The sequence below is a fragment of the Lethenteron reissneri genome, chromosome 27 (genome assembly GCF_015708825.2).
Source record: "Lethenteron reissneri isolate LAM-NWPU_2019-01 chromosome 27, ASM1570882v1, whole genome shotgun sequence".
NCBI classification, from domain to species: domain Eukaryota; kingdom Metazoa; phylum Chordata; class Hyperoartia; order Petromyzontiformes; family Petromyzontidae; genus Lethenteron; species Lethenteron reissneri.
The window spans coordinates 4,342,267-4,366,607 of NC_083805.1; the positions used below are offsets into that span (position 1 = coordinate 4,342,267).

Below are 24,341 nucleotides of genomic sequence, written 5' to 3' on the forward strand. Positions count from 1 at the left end.
TTGCTGGTGTGGGAAGACCGCTTATGGGTGGATACGGGCGTAATGGAAAGATGGGGAGTGGAAGGAGACGAGATGCGCCATGTGGGTGAGAGGCTGCGGTGTGACCCGCTCATCACGAGGTTGCTGAGGTGGGCAGAGGAGATTTTAAAAAAAGAACCCAGACTATCAATGTTTCAAGATTATTTATCCATCGGTGGATGTTTAAATCAAGCTGGTCCCAATCTTGCTTGGGCCATGCACAAGTATGTGAACTTTATAACCGGGCGACAGTCCAACCGAGTCGACGCAAGATTTACGGTGCAAGGACGTTAAACTTTGGGGTCATTTTACGGGTGGGTGACTCGCGACTGTGAATCCACAATGTTGGGGTTTATAGGTCACAGGTGGAGCTATTTAGACACTTTCCCCCAGTGCAGTGTTGCCTCTTTTTTATTGGAAAGCAGGGGGGGGGGGGTCAAAGAGCATTGGGAAGATGTAGCCAAAATGACTCGGTGGTGTCAGATGATTGCTCATGCCTCGGTATGCTGGGTCGGCACGTGATGACATCAGGTCAAAAATAGCGAGTTCATGGTCTCAGCACAGTCACCAATGACTACACCATAAATAAATAAAACACGTATGCCTTTTCCCTTTGGCAAAATATTAGATCTTGAGTATATTGGTTTGCTATGGAAAGAACGTGCGTGTGGCAGGGCATGTGGAAATGTGCAGGGCTCCCTCACGGATAAAAACAGATTACTTGAAAGGATCTCAAGTTGTGGTGTCGCCTTCCATGTTCCACATCGGCTATTCTCTAGCCACTGGGTAATACGAATTGCTTTTCAAGATATCCAAATAAACACCTTCCACCTTGCAACACGGCACCGCCAGACTTTGCAATACAGCCACCTAGATGTACAAATATCGCACGGGGCTGGTCAGGCAATGTGCAAATCACAGCTCAGCCGAGGTTTGTTTTTAAGTTGTTTTATTGGTAACCCTAGAGCCAAAGAACAGAACTCCAAATCCACGTCTTCCACAGCAGTTCATCGGCGGCTACATCGGTACTCGGCTGGGTGCCACTGCTGCCGCCCGTACGACAACGCATGCAGCGGCGGCGCACACGATCGCACCCCACTTCATCGATAGAGCAGCAAGTCTCGCGGTGCCCCCCTCCACACATCGGACACACCCGCAGCTCAAATGGCAATCCATCGACGGGTCACATGTGGTGATGCAGTGCGGTAGCCAATTACAAAATAATAATAATACATCCTTACATGACCTTGGACAGGCTCTGCAAAGGAGCTGCTTCGCTATTGCTATAACAGAACCACTTTTAGTTGAATCAATGATGCCCCCCCCCCCCCCGACACCTGCCCCCTTTATTTCTATGAACTCGGACCGTGATTGCTCGCCACCGCCACGCCAGGTGAGGTGTCCACAGCGACAAATCGTGCGGTCACCCCCCACCCCCCCATGCCAGCTTTTGATTGGCAAGGTGACAGCATTATGGCGGATGAGTTTGTAAATGCGTTTGGTTAAAAAAAACAAAGAGTTTATTTGAAATCAATTCTTAAAACGGCACACCAACGCAAGAGTTCTAAAAATCTATTAACGGCAAGGTATGTCGTCATCGGCACATAGTGCACCGGTGGAGGGTTTCGTGGTGGTTGGGGGGGGGGGTAACGAGGGGTGAGAGGAGGGTAGACAGTGACTTGAAAGGGCAGGGTGAAGAAGGGGAATTGAGGCAAAGAAAAAAAATAATCACGCTTATATTGTCTTGCCATGCAGCGCTAAACCGCCATGCTGAGGGCGAGAACTTTACCTTCAGTTCTACTGCAGCAACACAGTTCAGGGATGTATCTTGTGAATGCCCATGCACTTTTAAGCCTATGCACGTTCAATTCGCGAGAGAAAGCAACCTTCAGTTGAACACTGCCTGCACTGTTCCCGTCAACTGTCTTGAACGAAGCAGCGACTAAACGAAAGGAAATTGCAAACGGCGGGCTGCGTTTTTGTTTCTTCTTCTACATAATCTGCAGTAATGAAGTCCCACTATCATTCGTTGCCATTATAACTTCCAAAGCTCTGTTTGGCAGGAGGGATGAAGACAGGCAGGTTTGTGAATGACGATGACTCAAGTCACCCACCCCCCCTCCCCAGTTCACACTAACACTGGAGTACGTATTAATATTACTATTAATAACCTTATCGGGTTTTTTTCTTTTCTTTTATTTCTTTTTTTTTACAAGACGTACGCCACCATTATACACCACATGTTTCAACCACAATGGCAGCGACAGGGAGAGTGTTGATTAAGGTAAATTGATTCACCGACTGCTTTTAGGATCAGCTGCTTTTTTAAAATTTTATTTGATCGACTTTTTTTTTAAGTTTTCTCTTTTTTAAGCAAGAAAAAAAGGGAAATCCTCCGCTCTGAACGAGGGATAATTTGCGTCGAGGCTAAGAACGACTGCCGATGTCGGGGAGAGGAAGGGGGTGATGGGTCGGGGGTTCAGGAAGAGGGGGCTGGGTGGCGCTGGGTGGGGTTGGGTGGCTGTAAGGATGCTGCCATGAAGGGACGATGGCGTGGGGACGCGTGAGTGAGTTACGACGGCAAACATCAGTTTTCCTCCGCCTCTGGCTTCTCCTCGCTAGGCTTCTCCTCGCGTGGCCGTGCGCCTCCGAAGATGGACGACTGCGGGTTGGCCACCTGGTTCAGTGGCACGGCCACGGTGCGCGGCTTCAACTGCAGCCTCGGCCTCTGCGCTCGCTCCTCTGTGATGGCATCGTGAAGGGAGGGGAGGGAAGTGGGATAGACGAGGGGGCGAGTGAGAGACGGATGGCCGAGCGAGGATCTCATCGGACCGCTGGGGTTTGCGAAAAAGCTCCCGGTGCGTAATAATACAGAGGTGCAACACGCATGCAGACACTGCACATGCAGACTGCGCTTGCCGATGGCGCCAAAAACAACTAATTATGCGAGTAGCGCAAGTAGATCTTTCAACTATCGGGTTTGTTGTTTGACTGCCTGATATATGGGGGTTTGTGCTGCCATTGAAAGGAAATGTTTCAAAACATAGCTTTTTTATCATTACATTGCAAAAACTGGCCAGCAGAATTATGTGCCGTAACAAGCAGCATGATTTATATTACCCAGAAAAAGTCTCAAGTCTTGAAACCTTTTCAGGAGAGTTTTGCATGTGGATGTTATGACCAATTCCATTAATGCACGTGTGGGAGGAAGCTATCATAGACAACGCAAAGCCACACATACAATTGGGTAACAAAACTCTGTCCTGTACATAAATTCATTCAATACATCACCATACTGCCATCTACTGGCTATTTTGCGAACCAGGCCTACAACACCTTATAGTCCCAGGTAGTCCCCCATATAAATATAAACCAGGCTCCACTCTGCCCAGAGAGGATCGCTCCAAAGCACGAGATCCAATCCACAGGAGCACCTCCGTCGCCCCCCCCCCCCCCCCACTTTTGCGACCAATGCTATGCGTGGTTGTACTCACCCTCGGTGGGCTCCCGGAAGTCGAAGCTGGCGCCTCCGCGAGGCGGGGGTCCTTCGCCCCTGCGTGGTGGGGGGCCGGCGCCGCCAACGCCGCCACCGACGCCGCCGCCGATGCCGCCGCCGACACCGCCGCCGACACCGCCGCCGCCGAAGCTTCCGGGGGGTCCGTCACGCCTGTCGCTGGGTCTTCCCCGGGCACCGCCACTCATTCCCATGCCCATGCCGCCTCGCGCGCCATCGCGGGGGGGTCCGGCTCCGGCACCGGCACCCCAGCTGCCCCCAAAGCTGCCGCCGCCGCCGCCGCCGCCACCACCGCCGCCGCCGCCGCCAAAGCCGTCATCTCGGACGCCTTCGTTAAATGGTGCGTGGATGCACGAGGAAGTTACCGCGCATTAATTAATTCGCCGAGCAAGACGGAAGGCAAATTTGTCAGCTGCGAGAGCAAGGAGAGGCTGAAGGAAGATTTTTCGTCGACCAAAGCCATTCGACACGAGGCTCATTCAGACCAACCGTAGCAGCCAGGCCCAGGGCCGCACGGCCACGAGCTCTGATTCCTGGGCCCTCAAACGGTGCCAAGTTCACGTCAGCCACGGCAGAGGGCACGGTGACATCACCGTGAGGCAGCGCGTGCTGCAATGCAGGTGGCGTGTGACATTAGCCACACTGCGATGCTCATGTTATTTAATCTGTTAATCATATTACTAACGATTGTGTTAATGACGATGCCGATGACTATTGTATTCATGACTAGGTAAATGTAATTAACTGTTCAGGGGCCACGTTGTGGTCACACCATACACCCCAAAGCCCCATTCACAGCTGTTCGATCCTCCTGTGCACTCCCAAAAGCAACAGGGACGAGCTCGGGTGTTTGGCGCTGCCTCCACCGCCTCAACCAATTCATAGGACGCTGCCGCTTATGAGAACGACGGAGAACAGAGCCACTCCACCAGTGCACTTCCATTAAACGTGCTGGCCGATTCCAGCTTGATCCTGGTCCTGGCCCCAGCGACTATGACAGTTGTAAACGAGCCAAACAGAGGTCTTCCTCATAAAACAAGTATATATTTCAAATTGCTCTCACCCGTTTTCAAATTGAGGTAACAACTGATAGGACTGATTAAATTGATTTCACACAAATGAAGCTGCCGATGCGATTTGCACCAAAACATGAAACCAATACAAACATATTTTGTGCAACGATTGGACTTTACATAAGACTCATCAACTGAATTGGCCTCTCATTAAATTTTTACCTAATTTACACCATACACACTTGTGCCAAACACATGCTCTGTTGGTTTAGCAGGTGTGATGGTGATTTTATTAAAAATTTGGTCTAAAAGCACGGGCTGAGTGCGGACTGTGCATACCTCTGTCTTCACGACCACCTCTGAACCCACCAAAGTTTCCTTTCTCTTGCTTGCGGCCTTCGGCCACGTCAATCCTCAGGGACCGGTCCATGAAGAGCTACGGAGGCCAGTGTGGGCAGTGACAGTGCATCACAGCATGGATTAACTCAAGAGTCTAAACAAAATAAGAAATGTCGATTTAAAGCTTTCTTGACTGCAGGGATTCATCTTCTTGTTTTATTTTTATTATTTTATTATTTCCCTTCTACGTGACTTTACCAAAAGAACCAAGAACAAAAAAACCAAGAAATGTAAAAAGTAGCATTTTTTTACATACAAACTCGCCAGATATCGGTGTTGTGACCGAGTGTAACATGAAGTGGACTCGTCGACGGACGGACTCACCGCTCCATCGTAGGTCAGGGCTTCCTGCAGAGATTCAATGTCGTCAAACTCCACGTAACAAAAGCCTGCGGCACGGAGGATACTCACAATCGGTCACTCGGCGAACCCACAGCATGTCTCAAAAACACATACTAACCACACAATACCCGCCACCAACTTTCAGCTTATCTGATGAAAGATTTTTACTATTTTGAATGGCACAAGCATCAATTTATCATTCCTCCCGATGGAATGATTCACCCACCCACCTACCCAAGAGATATGATTGACACAATCCGGGGGAATCGCGATTTAACTCGATAATTATTAGCCTTTTTATTGTCACGTGCACTGTTTTTTGTTTTCAAAGTTCTCTCATTAACTTAACATGACAGTGTCATATAATTTGTATGTAATCTTCACGTCGTAAATAATCTATCCTCACAAGTGCACGACTCAATGCATTCAAGCATTTATTGATGCGAGAATCCATTATAGTCAATGAATCAAGGGCATCGTTACATGTTTACATTATACAACGCCGAAAAACGTCCCACCTCTCAGCAGTGGCATTCACACTGCAGGTGAAATATTTGGCCACTGCACCCAGTTCAAAGGTAACTTTACCGAAAGAACCAAAGAATAAAAATGTATCCGTCCATTTTCTCTGTATTGTAGAATTCTCCCATGTCTAAATTTCGATTTAAAGCTTTCGTGACTGCATGGATCCATATGCTTGGTTCTTTCGGTAAAGTCACGTAGAAGGGAAATAATAAAATAATAAAAATAAAACATAAGACAGCGTCCTATGACGCTGTCTTTCCGACAGCCCTGTTCTTCACCTGAGGACGGCTGCTTGCGTTGTGGCCGAAACGTCGTGGGAATTTTATTTTATGTTTAATTTTTATTATTTTTTTTCCCTTCTACGTGACTTTACCGAAAGAACCAAGAATATCTCCCATGTCTGTCTTGCTGGGTGACACTCGAAACCCAGCCCCTCGCTCGCAATTGAACCCTCACACTCACCTTTGAACTTATCAGTGTCCCGATCGCGTACGAGGCGAATGCTGCGGACACGCAGGTCCTGGAAGATCTGGTCGATGTCTCCCTGCACTGTGTTGAAGGGCAGGTTCCCCACGTACGCGGTGTACGGGGGCTCCGTCGGTAGATCCTTCTGCCTCCGCGGCCCATCCCTACCACCAGGGCCGCCGCCGCCGCCTCCTCCCCTACCACCTCGCCGATCGCCATACCTGTTAACGTCAAAGGTGCGTGCAAAGGCAGTGGTGGTCAACACGATATTATTTAGTAGTAAAAGGGTTTTACCCTTCCAACTGGTACAAAAACTGACACCTTTATACGAGGCATCATGTTTGCAATAACCACAATACAAGCAGTCAAAATGCAAACAAAAAGAAACAACTCTGATATGTACTGTCCTCATTATCATTATCAGTGTTGCTTTTTGTTTGCATTTTGACTGCTTGTGTTGTGGTTATTGCAAACATGATGCCTTGTATAAAGGTGTCAGTTGTTGTACCAGTTGAAAGGGTAAAAAACTATTACTGTACTATATTTTGTCACTGGTAAAGGAGGTCTCATAGTGTAAACGATATTATTTATTAATCGCCTTATTTTATAGATTAAAAAGATGCGGGCACCCCCCCCCCCCCCCCCACTAAAAAATAAAACCGTCATAGAAATGTGTTCTCCCTCGCACACACATACCAGATTATACGACGCACCATTAAGTAATTGCTTTACTTTGAAACAAGGGGGGGGTGGGCACGTGCATCTTACATTTCGGAAACATTTTTTTAAACCAACGAATGCAAAGAATTTAACGATTATTATTTCGACGCCGGTTGACTAACGAACACGACCTCATAACGGGAACGGCGGGTGATGGTTGATCTGTTGAGGGCAAATGCGTGAACGGGGCGAGAGAGATCGAGCGAGAGGCCACGAGGTTGAGGTAGCGTGAGGGTGGTGATGATGGCACCATCCAAAAAAGGCGCTGCCAGGTTCAATAATCCGCTATCTGCAATGCGCGCCGGGCGTGAAACGCCGCTGCTTAATGTCGAGCAAACCGCGTGGAATCAAAATGAAAAGCGCACACTATAAAAATTACATGACAATCGGCGCTCCGACACTTTTTTTGACGCAGTTTTGCTGCCGCTGCGACGGATTAGTGAAGGAGCGAGACATTTCTCGCAGCAACACCCCTCGGTGCTGCACCAATGCAGCACGACCACAACCTCGCACATCGATGCACGACACCTTCCCCTCATGCACGAGAAGTCCTCCACACAGCCGTGGCACACGAACTGCTGCTACATACCCGCCCGACAACCATATATACACCGCACACCTCCATCCCCAATCGCTTTCAACACAACTCCCAAACCGCGTGCAATTAAATATCGCGCGTGTAGGTGGCGAATCGCAACATGGACGAGGGCACGAGATGAATGAATGGAAGATGCAAGGTGCACGAGAGGCTCAAGATAGCGGCTGTGGGAGGCGAGAGGGCAAAAGTATGAGAGGCGACGAGTGGCGGAGGATGGGTGGCAGGGTCATCGGCCTGGGTACAGCCGCCGGCATCAGCGACTCCTGAGCCGGCGGAATTTCTAGGCAAGAGACGGGGGGCCGCACGCGCGTAGGCCGAGGCCGCAGCAGACCCCCCCCCCCCCCTTCCATCTACGGCGGCCCGCCCGCACGCAGCCGCGCCGCTCTAGCGCGTTTCGAGGCGGCGATCCGCGCTATGTGCGCACCCTCTGCCTCCGCCGAAGCTGCTGTAGGCTCGGTCGCCGTAGTCGTCAAAGTCCGCCATGCTCGGCGCGGACACGGAGTGGAAACAAAAATGGGGCGAGGAGCAGGAGGCGGAGAGACCTGGCGAGACCACGTGGCCTGGCCGAGGACCCCTCCCCCACAACCCCCACCCCCCCCGGCAGGGGTGGCCACCGCGAAACGAACGCGCAGGTGCCTGACTTAAAAAAAAATATTTTAGCTGCGTCGGGTGGTGGAGGGTTAAACGACACATTTATATTTTAGATTTGAAGCTTTCGTGACTGCAAGGATTCATACTCTTAGGTTTTTTCGGTTAAGTCACGTAGGTAAAAATGAAATAAATAATAAACAATAGAAATAATTCTAGATTTGAAGCTTTCGTGACTGCAAAGATTCATATTTTTAGGTTTTTTTTCGGTTAAGTCACGTAAGTAAAACATCAAAATAAAAATAAAATACAAATAAAAATCACGACGTTTCGGAGGCAACACAAGTCTCCGTCATCAGGTGGGACCGTCACAGCAGAATTAGCTGCATCAAGTGAAGCAATGATTCAAGATGTAATCCCTTATAAGCAAGTTGAAGGGAGGTGGAGAGGGGGGGGTTGGAGAGCTTATCAGACTGTGGTAGCCAATGAATGGAAACGTATCGGGGGGGAGGAGGAGCGGTGATCAAAGACTGCACGCAGTGCTCAACACAATGAATGGAAACGTATCGGGAGGGAGGAGGAGCGGCGATCAAAGACTGCACGCAGTGCTCAACACAATAAGTGGAAACGTGTCGGGACGGAGGGTGAGCGGCGATCAAAGACTGCACGCAGCGCTCAACACAATGAATGGAGACGTGTCGGGACGGAGGGTGAGCGGTGATCAAAGACAACACGCAGTGCTCAACACAATGAATGGAAACGTGTCGGGGCGGAGGGTGAGCGGTGATCAAAGACTGCACGTGGGGATGTTAACACTCGGTGAAGTAAATTAATTAAAATAGTGCCTGTCAGATAAGATGGTCCAAAAAAGTGTAATTAAGTCTTTTTTGCGTGGTTAATAACATCTTTCCAATGATTACTGAGTTTGTACCCATCATCACGGTTGAAATTATGTCTGTGTTTGTATATTTGTATGGCTTCGTGTACAAACCTTTGATGGTAGCCAGGAGGTTTGCAGAGAACCTTGGTCTCGGAAAAGACCATTTCATGAGAGCCCGCCGAGTTGTAGCAATGATCGGCAACGGCCGAAGAATCAGTTCTGCCGTGTTTCAGATCTGACTTGTGCTCGCGGACACGATCAGCCACATGACGTTTTGTTTCACCAATGTAGCAATCACCACAAATGCAACTCAATTTGTAGACTCCAGGATACTGTAAGTCAGGAACGACATCCTTCACAGATGGAATCAGATCACGGATTTTATGCACTGTACTGAATCGGACTTGGATCTTATGTTTGTTTAGAATTTTGGAGATCTTTTTGGTCACGCCTGCTATGTATGGTAACGTGATAGTTTTGGTCGGAGTTTCATGTGGCTGTTTCTTCTGTGTGGTGGGAGAAACCGCTTGGCGGATAGTACGGTCAGAGTATCCGTTCATCCTGACCGGTGAATTGAGACATGTACATCGGGCCCTCAGGATGAACGGATACTCTGACCGTACTATCCGCCAAGCGGTTTCTCCCACCACACAGAAGAAACAGCCACATGAAACTCCGACCAAAACTATCACGTTACCATACATAGCAGGCGTGACCAAAAAGATCTCCAAAATTCTAAACAAACATAAGATCCAAGTCCGATTCAGTACAGTGCATAAAATCCGTGATCTGATTCCATCTGTGAAGGATGTCGTTCCTGACTTACAGTATCCTGGAGTCTACAAATTGAGTTGCATTTGTGGTGATTGCTACATTGGTGAAACACAACGTCATGTGGCTGATCGTGTCCGCGAGCACAAGTCAGATCTGAAACACGGCAGAACTAATTCTTCGGCCGTTGCCGATCATTGCTACAACTCGGCGGGCTCTCATGAAATTGTCTTTTCCGAGACCAAGGTTCTCTGCAAACCTCCTGGCTACCATCAAAGGTTTGTACACGAAGCCATACAAATATACAAACACAGACATAATTTCAACCGTGATGATGGGTACAAACTCAGTAATCATTGGAAAGATGTTATTAACCACGCAAAAAAGACTTAATTACACTTTTTTGGACCATCTTATCTGACAGGCACTATTTTAATTAATTTACTTCACCGAGTGTTAACATCCCCACGTGCAGTCTTTGATCACCGCTCACCCTCCGCCCCGACACGTTTCCATTCATTGTGTTGAGCACTGCGTGTTGTCTTTGATCACCGCTCACCCTCCGTCCCGACACGTCTCCATTCATTGTGTTGAGCGCTGCGTGCAGTCTTTGATCGCCGCTCACCCTCCGTCCCGACACGTTTCCACTTATTGTGTTGAGCACTGCGTGCAGTCTTTGATCGCCGCTCCTCCTCCCTCCCGATACGTTTCCATTCATTGTGTTGAGCACTGCGTGCAGTCTTTGATCACCGCTCCTCCTCCCCCCCGATACGTTTCCATTCATTGGCTACCACAGTCTGATAAGCTCTCCAACCCCCCCTCTCCACCTCCCTTCAACTTGCTTATAAGGGATTACATCTTGAATCATTGCTTCACTTGATGCAGCTAATTCTGCTGTGACGGTCCCACCTGATGACGGAGACTTGTGTTGCCTCCGAAACGTCGTGATTTTTATTTTTATTTTATTTTTATTTTGATGTTTTACTTACGTGACTTAACCGAAAAAAACCTAAGAATAGAAATAATAATAGCAATAAAATAATAAATCCTATTATTATTTATATTATTTATAAAAAAAAATCTTTTTTTCCTGCGTGACTTTACCGAAAAAACCTAAGAGTATAGACACATTTATAGTTACGCGATATATATGAAAAAAACTCTATTATGGAAAATAAAATTGCAATTGCGTATTTGCCAAGTGTCACAGCCGTATCAGAATCATCGAAATATTTTTATTTATTCTGGAGGAATCCGATTAGCTATAAAGCTCTTTTTCCCCACAGATGTCGAGTAAGGGGGATGACAGGTTAGAACGTTACAGCAACAAACAATTAAAAAAGCACAGGATGGGAGTGCAAAGTATAGGAAAGGTAAACAAATCGCTTACAAATTTTACAAATGAAACTAAACTATATATATTAGTATTTTAGCAGGTAAAGTCCACTGAGGTATTCACTTATTTTTCAAATGATAGCTCAACAAAGAGAGCAGTTATCCTGGTTGCCAATTAATCAAATATACTGGAAATATTATTCGAATGGTAATAATGTATATTTTTAAATGTTTGCAAATTGTGTGATTATAATAGCTTCATTTAAATTGTATAAAAAATTGGTTATTCGGTTCATTAATTAAATGAATAACTATTGGTGCAGATGAGACAGGGTGGCATGAGATTAGTGCAGATGTCACAGTCCACAATGAACAATAGAGTACAAACAAGGCAATGCAAATGAGAGAACATGTAGGAGAGCACAGATAAGACAAAAGCACACCTGTCAACCCATACAGGTTTTCTCATATTTTTGTACAGGGAAATTTGTTTTTTAAAAAATGTGGACATTTTTTTGGTGTTTCTCCCTTGTGGTGGGACTTTGTGGGATGAACGTTGAGATGTATAAGGGGGAAGGGGTGACCAATAAGGTCTGAATTGGTCTGTAATAAGGTAAGGGATTGACAGGTATGCAAAACAAAGAAGACAATTCACTGCAATAGTACAAACAAGAACATTAGAGAGACGAGACAGAGTACAGCGACTACAGACAGTAACATGGACAAGTAACAAATGGGACAGCAAGTACAACAAAAAAAATCCTGAATAGACAAAGCAGATATGACAAAGGAGACAGTGTATAACGAAACACAAGTTATTGAATAGTGGGAAAGAAGTGTTATCATTACGTGCCTATTAAGTGTTACTATCCTAAGCGATAAGATATCAACAATTCCTTTCCAACAGCCAAATACTACAATTTCTACTGAACGTTCCAATAATACTCCCGAGGACATAATAAACTATCCCTTACACTAAAAAAACCTCTTGCCCTATTTTAAATATATATTTTTTATAAACCTTGCACTATTAAAAAAAAAAGTTAGCACTATTTTAAATACAAAAACATTGTATTATTTTAAAGAAATAATAATAAAACTTCTACTATTAAAAAAAATACAAACCTTGCACTATTTTTCAAAAAAAAGTTAAATCTTGCACTATTTTAAAAAATATATATATAACCTTTGCACTATTTAAAAAACAACTTGCACTATTGAAAATTTAAACAAAAAACTTTGCACTATTTTATATAAATAAAATTTTGCACTATTTAAAATAAAACAAGATAAAACTTGCACTATTTTAAATACAAATATAAACCATGCAGTATTTTAAATAAAAAAAATAAACACTTTGCACTATTTAGACTTAAAACTTTCGTGACTGCAGGAATTCATATTCTTGGTTCTTTTGGTAAAGTCACGTAGATAGAAAACAAAAAATCTGAAATTAAAGCAAAAAATCCACGACGTTTCGATCGCAACACAAGCGGCCTTCATCAGGCGGAGAGAAAAGTGGGGTCAAGCCTCCAAATTTAAGCAGCTACATTTGGGTTGTTTGCTTTAATTTTTGCTTTTTGTTTTCTATTTACGTGACTTTACCGAAAGAATCAAGAATATACTTTGCACTATTTTAAATAACAAAAAATCTAAACCTTGCACTATTTTTGTTTAAAAAAAAAACCTTACACTATTTGAAATATATAAACCCTGTACTATTTGAAACTAAAAACCTTGCACTATTTTAAATAAAAACCTTGCACTATTTTTTTTACCTCGCATTATTTAAAATAAAAAATAAAAACCTCGCACGAGTTAAAATAAAAAAAAACACACTATTTAAAATAAAAAATAGAAACCTTGCACTAGAAAAAAAATAACCTCGCATTATTTTAAATTAAAAAAATAAAAACCCCGCACTATAATTCCAAAAAAAATAAGTTAAAACCTTGCACTATTTTAAAATATATATATATAAAGTCGCACTATTTAAAACAAAAAAACGTCGCACTATTTAAAATCAAAAATATATAAAGTCGCACTATATTTTTTCTCTCTCCCTGCGTAAGATGGCCGCGGTGACGTCACGCGTCGCCTACGTCATCGGCGGGGACGCCGAGAGGGCGGCAGAGCGCGACATGGCGGTGGCTACTCGAGGCGTCTTCACCAGGTCGGGTCCGAACCGTCTAATCCTCCTCATCATCCTCATCATTATCATCATTATTATACTACAACAACAACAACACGGACACCGTCCTCACAAGTTAAAAGTGGACTTCTCGTTGCCACTGATCGCGTTGTATTCTTACCACGACAACGATTGTCACGATGACGATACCTGTGCAATAACAAACGTGTCGCTGTGTGTTTGTGTTTCTCTCTCGTAACGAGACTTTGTAGGACGAACGTTGAGCTTTATAAGTGGCACGGGGTGACCCAATAGGATAGGGCACTGATAAGGAGTTGACAGGGATGTTATGTGATGATGAACTGACTGTGTGTGGTCTGTTATTGTGCATTCAAGTTTTTCAAGTTCATTTATTTGGTATAGCCCTGTGAGCCATTCGGCTCTTGAATCGGGTGCAACCGCAACAAACAAAAATATGAACAAGAAAACATCTTAAAGTGACTGTGCAAATAATAAATCCAAGGAAAGGCAGCAAAATATTGCAGAAAAGGCACCGTACACCAACACTGTGTGCAAACATCCCAGTGGGATGCTTGTGCAAGGTTTGTGTACGGAAATTGGAGGCAGCGTTGAGTTTGATGTGCAAGCGCCACGTGTTGTCAATCCCCTGCTGGATGAGGGCCCTCTCCGTGGCCGTGGGTGCGATTTCACCATATTTCACCACATCTGCCAGCTGTGCGTTTGGTGCAGGTTGCAGTGCAATGCGGCAAACATCTTCGTTTGCTGCATTGTCGCCCCCTTTGCAGCAGTCGCTGTGTTACTGATGGACTTTGGTGCATGGCTATGAACGTCCAAAGATCACTGTTCAAGCTTCTCAACGCCCTTTGAAATAGCTTAACGGAGTAATTTTTTGCAAATTTAAAAATTACGTTGGTTATTTACTGAGTATTATTGTTTTTTTTTCGGTAAAGTCACCAAAAGAACCAAGAATATTAATCCCTGCAGTCACGAAAGCTTTAAATTTAAATTCATTTACTGAGTGTTTATCCAAGCCTCCTCAATGCGTTTTTTCCAAGCCACGGCGCAGTACCGGTATCCTGCTTTCTCAGCATTTGAAACCCACACACAGCATTCATTTATGTTCTGTTCAGCTGTGGGTTTATTATTTAGAGCGTGTGGACGGCCTTATAATGTCAGAGACGACATTGGGACAGGGCGAAGGAGAATGTCAGGTGCGGTGGTCTAAATTCGTTGCAAATGGTCTCTTTTAACATTGTGCAGCAGTCTTCATAGTAAGTACGTGAAATTATATATATTTTACCGGGCGATAGTCTTGGAAGCTAAGCAAGTTTGAACCCGGATAGTGCAGGGATGGACAGCAAAGTGCAGAAAGAAAATCAGGTGAAGACGGTCACTTGTTGCGATCAAAACGTTGTGATCTATTATTTTTTCTACCTACGTGACTTTACCGAAAGAACTAAAGAGTATGGATTCCTGCAGTCACGAAAGCTTCAAATCAAGATTACATAATAAAGGTTTTTGGATTGAAGCTTTCGTAATTGCAGGAATCCGTTTTCTTGCTATGGTTTTCCAACCTGATGATGATTGCTTGTGTTGCAATCAAAACGTCGTGATTTATTTTATTTTATACCTACGTGACTTTACCGAAAGAACCAAAGAGTAAAGGTTTTTGGGTTAGATCGCGTAAGTATAAATGTGACACACATAAATATACATGTATTCGTATAAGTATAAATGTGTAAGTATTAATGTATACGCAATCTAACCCAATACCCTTTATCATGTAACTCAAAAACCTTTATTATGAATAATATTGGTCACGAAAGCTTATGTGTCACAATTACAGCTGTCGTTGACTCCCCGGGTGTGTCCTCCACGTGCTCAATGCGTGGGCCATGCAGGGCGCTGTCCGTGGCGAGCGTTTGCCACAAGGAGGACAGCTGGCTGCGCTCGCTGCTGGTGCACAAAGTGGACCCACGCAAGGATGCGCACTCCAACCTGCTCGCCAAGAAGGAGTCCAGCAGCCTCTTCAAGCTGCAGTGTGCGTGTCGCTGCAAGCGTGGCAATGTCCATGTTGCAGCCTTTTTGTGTGTCCACTGCTGGATGAGGGGCCTCCTCACACTGTGCCGGTTACATGGGGGTTATTTGACCACATTTCACCACGCTGGTAATGTGGGTTGATGAAATCTGTGCACGGTGGTCACCCTGCAATCACTGTCCAGACTCGAACCAGCTTAGCTTTCGAGATCTGACAAGGTCGGGCACATTCAAGATGGTTTCGCAGCTAAGCAATATTTTGTTAAATATATGAAACATGAAGGGAAGATGCACTGCAACCTAGCCTCTATCCTGCACCTAACCATACATCTTTCGTATGGCGAGGTGAATTTAGCACTGTCTATCGAGGTTGTAACATAAACATTGACCCCTAATATTTCCTTCATTTTCTTTACAACCATAAAAAACCTGACCGTAACCAAAACCTTAGCTGTAACATGGACATTAATCCTTGCGCTCGCTTAAACGTGAGATAACACAGCCTGAGAGATGTAAAGCAGCAACCTTCACTGCCTGATCCAGTAGAGGGCATTATCTGCCTTATTGGCCATATGACGGTGAAGTAATTAAGGTAATTGTTTACTTGGCAAAATAATTATCTAGCCATTTTATTTGAGATCTCGTAAGCAAAAACATATGCCTGCAGCTCGACTGACCTTCACTGTCAGCATCACAAACCAAAGGAGGTAAGACTAATGCCAGCATAATAATTCGGACATTAATCTTTTATATGTGAACAAAATTATTCTCTCTCCATTTGTAGCTGTTTATCTTCAAATCCAGTCTTTGGCTCAGGGATACAGCATATACTTTTTAAAGTGTATATAACAATCCTGGTAAATGTAAAACATCTGTTTGCTTATTTGCAGTTCATAATGTCAAGCCAGAATGCTTGGATGCGTACAACCAGCTGACGTAAGTTTTGATTTCTCATCTTCACTTTAAAAACACTTAAGAACTTAAGCCAGCCTGTCTTAAACAATGTAACAGCATTATTTTGATCATTTATAGTGCAATAATCATGATACATTTATATTTTTTAACTATTGCGTTAAAGCAGAACTTGGTCTTGAGCAATACTGTTTCCCTGCAGTTCGTTTTGTTCTTGTGTGTATTGCGGCATACAGCGAGGAAGCTCTGTCGGCCTTCATCGAGTCTGGAAGCGAGTACCCATGCGAGATTGTGGGCAGCTGGAATACTTGGTACGGGGACCAGGACCAGGCTGGTACGCACACCCGAGCTGTCACTTCGCCTTCAACTCGTATTTGCATTTCCATGCTCAGTTTGGATTACATCAGCGTGAAGGCTTTCCAACTAAGGTTGGGAATCGTCTGTGCTGTCTGTCCGTCCGTCTGTGCCGTTGGGTCACTATGACTCTTGTAAAGATGATCCAACCCATAGTATCAAGTTGCTTCAGTAATTCCCCACAGATGTTATCAAGAATTTGAAGACGTAAAACAAATGACTGTCACTCAAACTAGTACTTTGAAATGTTTATAAACCATCTGTGAACTTTTATTCGCTCAGCCAATGTTGAAAACAGCACAGATGTTGTTTCTTGGCAGCCATGGGTAGTGAGCTTTCGACATCGTTGCAGTTCATCTCTGGAGATACAAAGGAGGCTACCCTGCCCTGACAGAGGCAATGAACATGCTGAGGCAGAACAAGGTGTGTAAATGTGCACGCACGCACGCTCTTTGTGCCGGCAGGGACACGGTGACTTCTCTCTTTAATTGTTACTGCATGATTTAGCTGTTCTACTTAAATCCACAGGAAAAAATGACATAGACAATGAAAAACATGGTGTGAACCATCACTTCTGTGGCTACAGCTGTGTTCTTTTTGTGCTTAGAAATGTTTTACAGGAATGTATCCAAATGTTTGAGGTTTGTTAGGGGAAACGGATATAATGAGATTAAGCTAGACTCAAACCTCTGAGTCTGTGAAAAATAAAGTGAATATTTTGAGAGTTCTTCTTAAAATGTATCCGGGATTAAATTCACAATGGCAAAGGTTTTATGAAATAAATTAATTGCCCTTCGTTGGTTGATGATATTGTGCATGGCTGGATTGATGCAGGGGCGGTGACGATTCTAAGATGCGGTAAACGTAATGGCGCCATTAGAGATACCACTCAATGAAGGGCACCAATATTTTATACCCTGATTGTACAACTCTGGGGTTGGAACCGTGGTGCAGAGGTTAGCACACTGCACTGTAAACCTGACCAACCTGAGTTTGTACGTATGTTGAACCTCTCGCACCGTACGCAGCCAACAGTGCTTATCGGAGATGTGAGTTTGATTTACTGCTATGGAACATGACCATGTATAGAGTTCTTTGGGTTTTTTTTTGTTGATGCTGTCACCATGTTTCAATTGTGCAAAAAGCTCCCCATCGAAAATGAGCATTTATTCCCCAATGGGGTTTACCTGTTCCAAACCCCACCCCCCAAAAACAAACAAACAAACAGTGATGAGATATGGCTAAACTGGTCATGTGCTTTGCAGCATGGTGAAATTTGGTGAAATAAATGCAACAACAACACGGTGTGGGAAGGCTTTCATTCAGCATAAATTTGAAACAGGGCAGTAAGTTTAATTGGAAAAATGGACACGTGAGACACTTATAACATTTCTAAGAGGGTAGATGTTTATGCAACTGCTGCAGAATCTGGCAGAAGGATGAGAGAAATAGGGAGGTGTCAACGGATTACGGGAAATAGGCATGATGACCTTTTTAACTTGAACACCTCTTCATCTCATCCCGAGAAGCTGCCTCTGATTTTGTGGGCGGGGGTTGAGGATGGCACTGGAGAGGGTGTACTGCTGTTCATGAGGAGGCATTTACCCATCCAGACAAGTTGTGACTCTCGCAGAAAAAATCAAATGTGTTTGTGTTTATCAGAAATTCATGGAGTTCAGGTGTGAGCGCAGCAAGATGCTGATCTCGCGCAAGAACCAGCTGCTGCTCGAGTTCAGCTTCTGGAACGAGCCGGTGCCACGTCCAGGCCCCAGCATCTACGAGCTGCGCACATACTCCCTGAAGGTGGCTCGCGCCGTGCCACAGTCGCACAGCGTGGCACAATTGTGGCTTATCTTCTTGGTTCTTTCGGTAAAGTCACGTAGAATGGAAATAATAAGATAATAAAAATAAAACAAAATAAAATCATTCTCACGACGTTTCGGCCACAACGCAAGCAGCCGTCCTCAGGTGGAGAACAGGTCTGTCGAGATGACAGAGTCTGAAGTGGACTCAACAGACCTCTTCTCGACAGACCTGTTCTCCACCTGAGGACGGCTGCTTGCGTTGTGGCCGAAACGTCGTGAGAATTATTTTATTATGTTTTATTTTTATTATTTTATTATTTCCATTCTACGTGACTTTACCGAAAGAACCAAGAAGATGAATCCCTGCAGTCACGAAAGCTTTAATCGAAATTTAATTGTGGCTTAGTTTCTCGCTGAATATTATCCGTGTCACGAATAGACTGGAGTCGGCACCATGTGTCGAGTAGCCACAGACATATAGCAAGAGGTATGGCGAATGTGGTGTGCCGGATGCTAAAATATTTCTCGGGTCATTGATCTGGCGCACCCGGCTGAAATTAAGCCCTGCCTGAGATGAGTTGGCTCATGACACAATCTGCCCTACGTTACCACAAACAGAGCCCGGCACAGGCAGTAGAACTTGAGGTAGTTTAACTTGGATGGTGCAATTAGTATGTCCCGCCTCATGCAGGGAAACCTCGGCTGCTTTGTTATTTCTGTCATTGTGGCGTCATGATCAAATGTATTGTTCAAACAAATGTGCAGCGTTTACAGAAAAGTAGTATTCAAGAAGCTGGGCAAACATTTTGTGCAAACAGTTGAGGCCACATTTCAAAGAGTCCATGGCCTTTTAAAGTCTTCCTTAAATATGGACACTTTCTAGGAAAAAAAACATTGAGGTACTTTTAAGAAATAGATGCATGTCATAATAGTAAGACTTGTTTCTATCCTTGTTTTCTTATCTTGCAGCCTGGAACCATGATTGAATGGGGAAACAACTGGTAAGAATTAAATATTTTGATCTGTTTAAAAGATTGTTGTTTATCCGTGTTGAGAACGTACACTGCATGGGGATGTGTTCAATTTATCTCTACATTAATTAGTAATGTCATCATGCTTGACAAACCATGTTACATTTTCACCATTGGAACCTCCTTTGCCAGTAGAAAAATATAATAATTGGTTTTTTACCCTTTTATCTGGCAACAAAACTGACACCTTTTTTACAAGGAGTCCACACCCGAGACACATGGTGTACACAATGTGAGACTAGGCTCTAAGAAAAGCTGTCTCAGGTATGGACCAATCAAGTTCAAGTTCAAGTTCATTTATTAGGTATAGCCCTGTGAGCCATTCAGCTCTTGAATCGGGTGCAACCGCAACAAACAAAAAACAAAAACATGAACAAAAAAACATCTTAAAGTGAATATGTGACTAAGTGCAAACAGAAAATCCAAGAAAAGACAGCAAAAATATTGCAGAAAAAACACCGTACACCAACGCTGTGTGCAAAAATCCCAGTGGGATGCAAGTCAAACAACAACAACAACCAAGGACAGTGCATACATTATCAGAGTTGTGTTTTTTTTGCATTCCGACCGCAGGTATTGTGGTCAATGCAAACCTGACTCCGTGTAAAAAAGTGGTGAATTTTGTTGCCAGATAAAAGGGTAAAAAACCAATTATCATGTTACATTTTCCTCCTGTGCATGTGTGCCTGCAGAAAATGGATGAAGATTGTAGTCCACCCTGTTGAGTTGAACCAATTGGACAAGTTTCTTAAATTCCACGCCTCTATCCAACCCAGCAATATCAATGGGTACACCGATGGTCAATCGGCAGGTCGCCTGTGGTGGAGTAAAATGTGGGGACTCCCACCTCCAAGATATCTGGCCAGCATTGAAGAGGGGACTAAAATGCCTTCTACGGGGGCTTTGTAGAGATTTCTCTAGTAGGGGCCTTTGCTTAGGCAGTGGTGTGAGCAAGAAATCACAGGGCTGTACTATTCATTACATTGTACCTTTTTTACGCTATATAGGGCACGTGCTATCCGCTATCGGCAGGAGAACAGCGAGGCTGTGGGAGGATTTTTCTCTCAAATCGGCGAGCTTTACAATGTTCACCACCTCTGGGGTAAATCAAAGTGCATTCAAACATCAGCAAAACACTTATCTAAGACAATACATGATCATATGTGAAAACAATAAAGGAAATGCCAATAAGATAGGCCTCGAATTTAGGCATGCTAAAATATGATACTTTATAAAGACTTCTTAAAAGATAGTTATTTTCAATAAAAAAATCAGAGATGATCATTTTTAAGTTTCTTAAACAAATCAACTTGGAAGGTTTTGTGGGTGAATTTTAACTGAAGTGGAAACTTGTAGGTTCCACGAGACGCACCAGATGTTATGTTTGGTGCTTGGCAACACTGACGAAACTTGGCTTGGTGCAAGGTGCATTGCTGAGCAATACATGCACCGTTTCAATAAAAGTGTCTCTCCATTGTTTAAATGTTGCAGCTTACAAAGACTTGCAGTCACGTGATGAGACGCGTGCTGCGGCTTGGCAGAAACCCGGCTGGGAGGAGTGCGTTTATTATACAGGTACGGAACCAGTACTGGTCTTGCAAACATCCTATTTGTGGATCGATGGAGGGCCGTGTAGCGGACCAGTTGCATGCAACACACCATTTAAGTTCTGGTCAGACCTGGGTGCTTTTAAAAGAAGCGGCATGTTTATTTGCACACGTGTTTTGTTTTTTATCGCAAAGTTAGATCCAGTCCCATCAGTCGTGTGACTTGTCAGCGACTGATCACAGTGATGTTAATTTGTGTGGTGTCATGTAACATTTGATTTAATACAGGTAAAACGCCCTTGGTTTCCACTTGCAATTCCTGTTCAGTTGGTGTGTGGCCCTGTGTTTGTTTTGTGGGTGTGTGTTTGGTTAAGGGCGTGCTTCTGCTTGTTTATAGGCATGTATGTTTTTATGAGCCGTGGTAGTAGTGGAAGGCAATGTCTGCTCAGATTTAGTTCATTTCTGCTGTCCCCTCCACAATGCCTGGGTTCTTCCAATGACCTTTTTTGGTACACCACATGACCTTGCCATTGGGCAAATGACACGACGACATCCACAGTGGTTAGTGGTGAGCGATAGTCACGTGGTATCATTGTGTTTTACTGCCTCGTGTAATGCAATCTTTAAATTGCACGAAAAAGGATGTAAGAGATGCATGCTCGGAATTTTACTAAGAGAGAATGTGGGACGCTTAGATCACACATCGTATTGACTAAAAGTGGGCTTGGGCAGGAAAAATGTGTGAAAGGTTTTTTCGCTCATGGACGAGACTGGTGACAGAATGGCACCTGAAGGAGAGAAGATGCAAGAGAGAATCATGACAGTTGAGATTGCATAATGGAAGTGGCTCATGTGCAAGAGAAAGAAAGATTGTGGCCTCACAGAGCCGTGAGAGATAAAGGCTTGGCTCAGGCCTTCATCCAGTAGTTGATATCCATTGAATGATGGTGATGCTATGCATGTGTGTGTGTTTGTGTCCTTGCAGTGCCTCTCATTCGCTGGATGGAGAGCCGTGTCATGATCCCTCTAAAGTTCTCTCCACTCCAGTGAACAGTTGGATGCTGAGCCGACACAGGACCAATCCTGATCATTCGTACCAAAATAGGTCCCCATTCCATAACCTCCCCGTTCAGCTGTCTTGTAGAAGATACGCACAACTTAAAATGATCGCAGCCTTTTAGGGAGTTTGTTTTGCACATTGTTGTACAGTACAATGCCTGTGATTGCTAATTAAATGATCTTCAATTAAAATTGAGTAATATAAATAAAATGTTACGCGTTTACTTTGCAGTCTGTGGCGGTGTTGATGCCAGTACTGAAAAGAAAGCACTGTAGAGAAAGTGCACGTGCTGGTGTTCCTTTCCAGTTTGAATTTAGCGCATTTTGCACGCAAGTTGTTCGCGGCCGTCGTAAGCAATGATGTTGCCTGTGGTGTAAAACATTGCTGCAGTATTTTTTTTGCGATAAAATATTAAAATATGCATTAAAATCTCTCTGGGGTGGCGCTTCTTTTCGGTGGTCGTATGGCATGACCTGTTTAGTAGTAACGGACAGTGCCTGTAACAATGAGGGTTCTGGAATATATCAATAACCCGCTAAATATAATTGTCTAAAAAGTAGGATTTGTTGTTATAGGCAGGATAAGTGAATGAAAATGATTGAGTTACATTGTGTGATAATGTTGGCAGATCCAATCAAAACTATCAAGAGTGGACTGTGAAATATTCTAGTAAAACCAGCATGGGAGATCTTAAATATACAAAACGTATTGTGGAATAAAGTTGTGATTCAGGGTGGTTATTCAATTCAAAACTAGTCTTAAATGTTGCTATTTAATTTGTATAGTTTGCCTTGTTTTTGTGTGTGTGTTGAACTTCTTTCGCACGGTATGTAGCCTTAATGTCACGGGATACTATTTGCGTACAATATGCATGCATCGCAAATAATAGTCGCGGGCCAACATGATGCACGTATCTGCAGCGTACGAATGTAGTTTAATCCATGAATCTGGATTGTTGGATACCTCATTAGCAATTGTATGCCAGTCTTGTGGTGGAACTTTTTACAGTGCTTGCAAAATGTGAGCAACATTTCTCCAATGCTGAAATACCTTTGCCTGAGAAATGCAACAATTTCACCGAACATTTGTTAGGCTAAAACCCACAGGATAAACCCCTGGGTACAAAAGTGCACGCGTGCATTCTATGCAGATTATTACTATAAGGAGCCAAGCATGTTTGTGTGTAACGTGCGTGACGTCACTCCACATGCCACCCCCATTAATATTCATGCAGAAATAACTTTTTTTTTATCAAATTCGCTTAAAGTTTGACGTTTATTGAAAGTTAATGTAATAAATAATTCTACGCAGCAACAAAGTGGATTTGAATTTCGATTTAACGTGAGAATTGTATTGTTTTTATTTTATTACTTCCCTTCTACGTGACTTTACCAAAAGAACCAAGAATAAAAAAAGTGGATTTGGTGTCTTTATTTATTCAGCACTTGAGAAAAAAAGGTAAGTCTAATTTATGCTTTTACATTATGGTAAAATAGAAATTTTTCGGTGATTTTCCAGATTTTGTATCGAATTCCAATTTATTTCAACCCCAGTGACCGCAAGCAGAAGAGAATAAAGTATCAGAGCAGTGAATTTGAACAAATTGAAGATCAGTGGTATATAATGCTACAGTGGAATGCCGTGAAAGTGTTTGATGACATTCTTTTGTGCAAGATTCACTGCCATGAAATTTACACGAGATACAATAATACTATTTTACTCAACTTTTTCGTAAATGTTACAACTTCCATCCTAGGACATGCAAACAAGCTAGTTAATTATAATGAATTGCACGATGTGCATGCAGCACAAAGCAGCATGTGCTTTGGCTTCAGGATAATTCAACTATCAGGGACTACCATTACACTCGATTGGGGGGGGTGAGTTTATAGTTAGACTAGACCACTACAAAACGTTAGGAGAGTATATCTGCTAGTAAAATCAATAACAGTAACCAGTAGTAACTATTAAATTATAACATTACCAGTAAAGTGATTTTTTTCCAGCGGTGGCTGTTAATGGCATGCTTATAAAATGCCCTTTCCAGTAAAATAAAATAACAAAAAGGGGCCCCAAGTAAAACAAACGCGATAAACACACCCGTAACATTTCCCTCTGCTTGCGCGTAGGGTAACGTTTTAAGAAATCGAGTGCATTTCATCAGCGAAACGAACCAAAGAGGGAACGGAGGCGTTTTAAATATTTTAATCGTAAATGTTTATAAAGCGTCAATGTTTAAATGCCGTCGCCATGGAGACGCTCCACGTGACGTGCC

General features: G+C 43.8%; 2 protein-coding genes across 2 annotated transcripts; one reads left to right on the plus strand and one right to left on the minus strand.

Annotated features, from left to right (window-relative positions):
• Positions 1 to 950: 950 nt before the first annotated feature.
• EIF4H (eukaryotic translation initiation factor 4H) lies at positions 951 to 8,177 on the minus strand. Its single transcript, XM_061561192.1, has 6 exons — positions 8,019 to 8,177; positions 6,274 to 6,497; positions 5,269 to 5,333; positions 4,885 to 4,981; positions 3,513 to 3,860; positions 951 to 2,760 (listed from the first exon to the last, which is right to left on the minus strand). Exons 1-6 carry the CDS (start codon positions 8,075 to 8,077, stop codon positions 2,606 to 2,608), a joined length of 948 nt encoding a protein of 315 aa, XP_061417176.1. The 5' UTR covers positions 8,078 to 8,177; the 3' UTR covers positions 951 to 2,605.
• A 5,009-nt stretch (positions 8,178 to 13,186) lies between these two features.
• On the plus strand, positions 13,187 to 22,498 carry LOC133348401 (protein NipSnap homolog 2-like). The gene is made up of 10 exons (XM_061561193.1): positions 13,187 to 13,341; positions 15,222 to 15,361; positions 16,248 to 16,293; positions 16,506 to 16,603; positions 16,976 to 17,046; positions 18,286 to 18,426; positions 19,398 to 19,429; positions 20,467 to 20,561; positions 20,951 to 21,034; positions 21,992 to 22,498. The coding sequence occupies exons 1-10, from the start codon at positions 13,241 to 13,243 to the stop codon at positions 22,054 to 22,056; spliced, it is 873 nt and encodes a 290-aa protein (XP_061417177.1). The 5' UTR covers positions 13,187 to 13,240; the 3' UTR covers positions 22,057 to 22,498.
• The last annotated feature ends 1,843 nt before the right edge of the window (positions 22,499 to 24,341 follow it).

Coding starts and splice junctions, on each gene's coding strand:
- EIF4H (XM_061561192.1), bottom strand. CDS start 8,077: ATGGCGGACTTTGACGACTACGGCGACCGAGCCTACAGCAGCTTCGGC. Junction 6,498..8,018: donor AGCTTCGGCGGAGGCAGAGG/GTGCGCACATAG, acceptor TGACGTTAACAG/GTATGGCGATCGGCGAGGTG. Junction 3,861..4,884: donor AGGTGGTCGTGAAGACAGAG/GTATGCACAGTC, acceptor CATTTAACGAAG/GCGTCCGAGATGACGGCTTT.
- LOC133348401 (XM_061561193.1), top strand. CDS start 13,241: ATGGCCGCGGTGACGTCACGCGTCGCCTACGTCATCGGCGGGGACGCC. Junction 18,427..19,397: donor TGCGCACATACTCCCTGAAG/GTGGCTCGCGCC, acceptor CTTATCTTGCAG/CCTGGAACCATGATTGAATG. Junction 19,430..20,466: donor ATTGAATGGGGAAACAACTG/GTAAGAATTAAA, acceptor TACGCTATATAG/GGCACGTGCTATCCGCTATC.